General features: G+C 44.1%; 1 protein-coding gene across 1 annotated transcript in view; it reads left to right on the forward strand.

Annotated features, from left to right (window-relative positions):
* The window catches only part of PGBD5 (piggyBac transposable element derived 5), a 120,032-nt gene extending 115,871 nt beyond the window's left edge, over nucleotides 1-4,161 (forward strand). Inside the window, exons 6-7 of the mRNA XM_012935099.2 lie at nucleotides 643-748; nucleotides 2,151-4,161. Coding sequence (XP_012790553.2) covers nucleotides 643-748; nucleotides 2,151-2,346 — 302 coding nt within the window. The 3' untranslated portion in view covers nucleotides 2,347-4,161. The remainder of the gene's footprint in view (nucleotides 1-642; nucleotides 749-2,150) is intronic.
* Nucleotides 4,162-6,313: the final 2,152 nt, after the last annotated feature.

Raw genomic sequence — 6,313 nt, forward strand, 5'->3', positions numbered from 1 at the left:
GGAAAAATCCATAATTTCTTTATCTTGATTCTTATTGATGTCAAGTTCTTTCACAACATGAATAGTGATATGATGAATATCTGCATACATAAGTCTTCAGTTACATCTTTCAAATGGAATTTCCTCAAGTGGTTCTGGGTCAAAGGATGTAAGCATTTTTATAGCTCTATTTGCTGCTTTTTGTCTCTTCTACGCCAGTCTGGTGCAGCCCCTTTCTCTGGTGTCACTAAAGGTCACCCTTAAGCCTTTCCTCTCTCTGAACACAGGGTATGTTCTAACAGACCCTGCACCTCAAATATTAGGTCTCAGTCAATAGAGATCGTTATTCATTATCAACAGAAATGACTTTTTTTTTTTAACCCCAGTAGTGCTCAGCAGATCATGTAGTGTCAGGAATCAAACCCAGGGCCTCACATGTGCAAGACAAGTGCTCTACCATGGAGCCACATCCCTGACCCCTGATGATATTGTCCTCCACCTCTGAAGCTTCTAGTGACAAGCATTGGTTGCAGTTCAAGTCGGAGGTATTTATTGGTCCTTCTCCAGGTGCTTATATCCTCAGCTCTCTGCTTTGTCAGGACAGGTAAATTAGTGTTGGGAAGAGGAGGTTGAGAAGGGATATTCATCTCTTCTTCTCTGCAGGCGTCATCATCAAGAGGAAGAATTTGGAGATCCCCTGCCCTTTGGCTGTGGAGGCGTTTGCTGCTCACCTTAGCTACATCTGCAGATACGATGACAAGTACAGCAAGTGAGTGAATGGGTATAAGTGCTTCCTCCTGGGGGAGCAAGTATAGGGGTTATCAGTAGTTTCCCTAATGTCACAAGCCAGGGAGATTGCTCAAAGCGCTGGAACCATGCTTTGCCTGTAGGAGTCCTGAGTTCAATCCCTGGTACCACATGGTCACCCAGTCATCACTAGGGAGTGATCCCAAGCATCAGTTCGAGAATAATCCCCAATCACTGATGGATGTGACTAAAAAAAACCCCAACATATCATTTCCCCAATTTCAGAATGGGAAACTGAGAACCCTATGAGGTAAAATCCTGAACCCTCTTTCTAGCCTTCCTTATCAACTTGTATCTCCTTCACCTTCAGGCAGATGCCTCCTCTACTGCTGCCCCCTCCTTCTCCCTCTCCTTTGCCCAAGCTGTCACCCCCTTCCTCACCAGCCACAACATCTCTCAAGTTGGCCAGACTCTGCACCCTCCTTCTGTACACCCCTGAGCCACTGAGCATCAGGGGTGAAGGAGACTCCCCTGAGGTAAGAAATTGCAGAAGAGAGGTAGACTCAGGCAGAGGCCTGGAGTTCAGGGAGAATGAGACCTTTGGCAGGTGGGAGCCGTTCACCATGCACACAACTCAGCACTTGAGTAGAGTCCAGCAGGGATCTAGAGGTGCAATCCAGTCGGGTCCTGTCTCAGAGAAGCTTGTGATACTCACCTCTCCTCCAGTGGCCACCTCCTACCCTTTGTCTTGAGTCAAGTTTATTACCACAAAGCCTCAATGTGAGCTGGCTCCCGTGGTCTGATTCCTGCCCTCTTCAGTCCCTCCTTTCTGCCCCATCTTTGTCACAACATGGAGGTCTCTTCTGAACTGGACACTCACAGACCTTTCTCTTCTTATTCTCCTTTAATTTTATTCTAGTCACTGTTTTATAATTGTATATATTGTCAGTGGTAGGATTTTATGCATACAGCATTTCATTATCACATCCACTCCAACCAGCATATCCGTTTCCCTCTACCATTGTCCCTGGATTTCCCCACCCCCTACCCCATCCCACCTCAATTTTCCTGTCTACCTCTCCAAATCTCTACCATGGTAAACTGCATTTTATGGACCAGATCTTAGGTGTTGTTACTTTTGGTCATTCATTATTCCTTCCTTATATCCTACATATCCAAGAGATTATTGTGTATCTGTCTCTGGCTTCTGGCTGACTTCAGTCAGATGATACCCACCAGTTGCATCCATGTAGCAGCAAGTTGCATGATTTTGCCCTTTCTTATGTCCAAATAGTATTCCCTTGCGTTTTTATGCAAATTTCTTCGTGCAATATCTTGGACATTTGGGTTGCTTTCAGATTTGGGCTACTGTGAATAATGCTGCAGTGAATGTGAGCCTTTTTTTTTATTTCCTTCTGTCTTAGGTATTTCATTTCTCATAAACCAAACAAGACCTGGCAACAGGTATTCTGGTTTGCCATCAGCATCGCCATCAATAACGCCTATATCCTGTACAAAATGTCAGACGCCTACCACGTGAAGAGGTACAGTCGGGCACAGTTTGGCGAGAGACTCGTGAGGGAGCTTCTGGGCCTGGAGGACACCTCTCCAACCCACTGATGCTGCAGCCTCAGGACCCAGGCTTCAGAGAGGACCAGGTTGCAGGAGGGGTGAGAAGACGAGAGACGACCATCTGATCCGTCAGCCAGAGATCTGGAGATGTCAGGGATATGCACAGCCTGTGGGGGGAAGGAGGACTGGCCAGGGCATGACGGTCATCCTTATTTCTACGCAAAGAAGAGACAGAGGAGCATGTCCTCCCTCTGAGAAGAAGCCGCCCCAGTGCTTTCTGTAGACTTTAATGCCAGCCAGTTCTGTGAGTCCCCCCCACCCCGAAGGCACTTGCAGAAGTTCCCCATGGAGCTTAGTTCCCAGTACAGGGACCTGGGAAGGCTGCTGCAGCAGAAGGCACCAGGGACAGCTGGCACAGCATGTTCTGGAAATTCCCGCTCTGTGATGATGTGAAGACATTTGCGACCTGGTTTACCATTTTTACCTGCTTGGAAGCAAGCAGTTGCTGAGGCGGTGTGAGTGTGTATAAAACCAGGGTTTTTCAACACTTGCATTGTGTAAGCAGCTAAGGACAGTTGTCAGAGCAGAACCGCAAATTGGGTGCCATTAACATGAAGGGTTGAAATGGGCAGGTTGTCTTTCTGATTAATAACCCAGGCTTCCTGCTCATCTCATCACTTTGGCTGCTGGGTGGGGAAGAAGGAAGAAAAAACACCGCTCACAGACTTGCAGTGCAGTGTGAAGCTATTTTTTATTTTTAAATATATCTTCAGGTTATTTTCTTACTGTTGCTTAAGAATCTTCTGTAAAAGGAAAAAGTCCCCCTTTTCTGCCCCCTCACCCTCCTGCCTCACCCCACCCATTGCTTCTTGCATGATTGTGTTCTGTCTTCTGTGCCCTGCCTCATGCTAGGGCCAGAAAGGGCAACTTGCTTCCAGAACAAATATGATTATGCTCCATCAAGGGTCACAGGTGACCTGTGGACCTTGAGTTTTGTCACTAGTGTTAAGTGACAGAATTACTTGTTTCCAAAAATGTGTAGTTCAGCTGAAACAAACACCAGGAGGTCTGTGTGGATGAGCCTTTACTAACTCTCCTTCATTCATGTGAGTACCTAGTGATAGTTGCCTGTTTTAGACCACACCTTGAAATCGCTATGACTGACATTGGTGAACCCCACGAGCATAGTGGGCTGCCATTTTAAGGGACGTGATTTCCTGGGGGTCAGGTTGCTGCTCCCATAGGGTCCCAAACTATATGACCAGTAGCTGGCAGCAAGGGCCTAGCTTACTTCCTAGAATATCTGGGGATCTTTCCAAAGCAAGATTCACATGTCCATGTGGTCACATGACTGTAGCTAGAGCACCAGTGGTTCTGGGGATCATCACAGACAAGAAACAAGTAATTTCTGGAATGACACCACCTGCTTCAGCCCAATTTATGTAGCCCCCCCCATTTTCACAAATGCAACATCTGTTTTACTCAGGCTTTGGGACTTTTTTCCTTGTTCACACTCAGTAAATTAAAAGTGTTGCTGGCTGCATGCTTCCAAATTCCATGTCATTTTTGTGTATCTGAGGTTCATGGTGATTATTCTTGACCCGTGGTTCTCATTAAATGCCATGAACTGTAGGCCAAATCTTAGATTGTTTCAAAATACCCTTGCTGTTTCCTTTAATTGGATTGAGAGCACTTTTACCACATGGAGAAATATATTTTTAATTTGTGATGCTTTTCTACAAAGCCCACTATTTCTGAGTTTAATGTGTTTCCAACACTTGGGGAGACACTAATGAAAGCTGATGGATTTTCTTTTCTGTCCAGATAAATAAAAGAAAAAATAAAATTCTATTTAGATGTTGATTAATTATGAATATTTGGACTTGTTTCAGAGGTCAGGGGAAAAAACACGGGCTGCTCTTTTGAGACTTAATTGCTTGTTGCATAATCTAATGGCTACAATCTTAACTGAATCACTGGGCGGTTTGCAAACAAATTTCTGTTAAGTTTAAAACAGAAATTTCTTTTAAGTTTTGAATAATAGAAACATTGTGATGTCTTGATCCAGTGGATATAGTCACACTATTGATCATTGAAAAAAACACTGAGCCTGTCTTCCAACTGTTTGGTTCTTCCTGCTTTCTTCTAGTTTGTGTCCTGCGTCTCTTCAGAGCTACTCATTGAGGTGTACTTATGGCAATAATGTGTTCCTTTGCATCTAATTACCAAGTAATTAGAGAGTGACTACTCTCTTTTAGAACCGTTATGGTTGCCACTTGTTGCACAGATTGAAATTCTTATAAGAAGAGTGTCTAGTTGGGTGTTTCATAGACTTTGCATTGACTGATCACTTTAATCCTCACAAGGTTAAGAAAAAAATTTTCTTCTTCCAGAAAGACAAAGCGACCTAAAGTACAAATCAGAATAGCTTCTAAAAACCCAACACTGGCCTGGAGTTACTTTGATAATTGCTGAAATAACTTCACCAGGTACATATCTCCTTGGGTTTGAGGACTCACATATGGATACTGTTAGCTTATTTAGTAGCCTGAAGTATCTGGTAACAAGAAAAGGCCTCTCAAAGGTTGTATAGCCAGTGGACACATCTGCTTACTCTGACCAATGAGACCTCTTTCAATTTCTCCTGCCACAATGTGTACACATTGGTACAAGGTCAAGAGAAGGAAAAAGGAGCTCACCTGTTCTTGTGTAAAACCAGACATTAACAAAATCTTCTAAACTTCACAAAGAAAAGTTCTAGTAGATGAAATTCATGTCAACTTATACTGAGCATCATAATTTGGTATATAATTTCATAAATGTGGCTGACAGTATTTAGAATTATTAATCTTAGGAGAATTTAACTTAAGTGCTCCCTTAATGTTTCTGTATTTCATTTGTTTCTCAACACACATTCTGCTTGGGTTTTGTTTCTCGGGCCATACCTGCTGGTGCTCAGGGCTTACTCCTGATTCTGTGAACAGGAATCACTCCTGGCAGGTTGAGGAGACCATATGTGGTGTTGAGTATGGAACCCAGTTTAACCACAGGCAAGAAAAGCACCAGATTTGCTGCATTACTGCTCCAGCCCTTCTTTAGATTTGAAACCTCAGTTTTGAAAATGTCTCATTGCGGTTAATGGAGCAGTATGTAAGTACAGTATTTCAGAAGTCAAGTCACATAAGGAAGTCATGGTCATTTTGGAGAAAGAGATCCTGCTTGTTGACTACATTAGACAAGGCCTCACCAACAAAATCAAATTAATTCTGCAGTTCAATCAAAATGCAAGAATATTACAGACCCCCATGATGGACCAGAAGGTTCTGGATCATCCCGTATAGCATAGAACACAGCTACAATACCCAGCCTTGGAGCTAAGATGCAATCAAGATGCAGTCTGAGTGCAGTCTGAGGATCATCTGTGAGGAATTTAGGCAGATCACACATCAGTGAGGAGCAGCAAACTGCATTTGCTCTCCTCTGACTTAAGGTTAATGGCAAAAGACATTTTCTCCCCAGGCCCTATGAATTAGTGTGAGGACATGTCAGTGACCTCCTGATGGGAAAGAGAAAGGAGACTTGGGGCTATGCTGTTCACCCACATGGTCATTGACCCAGGGGTGACATTTTGAAAGGCCTGGCAGGCAAGCTCATGTTCTATGTGACTCAATATTTTTTTCTTTAATGATTTCTTCTGGGAAGGAAAACAGGGAGAGAGGCCGTGATAAAGGAATTTCAAAGGAAGAATCATGTGATCCATTGTCAGAGGCAGAAGTTGGACTGAGCCTTAGGCACGACCCCTGGGAGTCTCCTGTAGGCACAGAAAGTTGACATTTATGTCCTGACACCTGAGCTTTCTCCACTCTGCCCCCATGAAGTGAGAGGGAGGCCTCCCCTGGGAGTTCCACCATCATCTCCATGTGTGGTACCTCCATCATCTCTCCCTTGTATCTCCATGTGGGAGGTGGGGAGGAAACACAAAGATCCCTTCCACCATCAGAGTTGGTCCTGGAAT

The sequence above is a fragment of the Sorex araneus genome, chromosome 9 (genome assembly GCF_027595985.1).
Source record: "Sorex araneus isolate mSorAra2 chromosome 9, mSorAra2.pri, whole genome shotgun sequence".
Taxonomy (NCBI): Eukaryota; Metazoa; Chordata; class Mammalia; order Eulipotyphla; family Soricidae; genus Sorex; species Sorex araneus.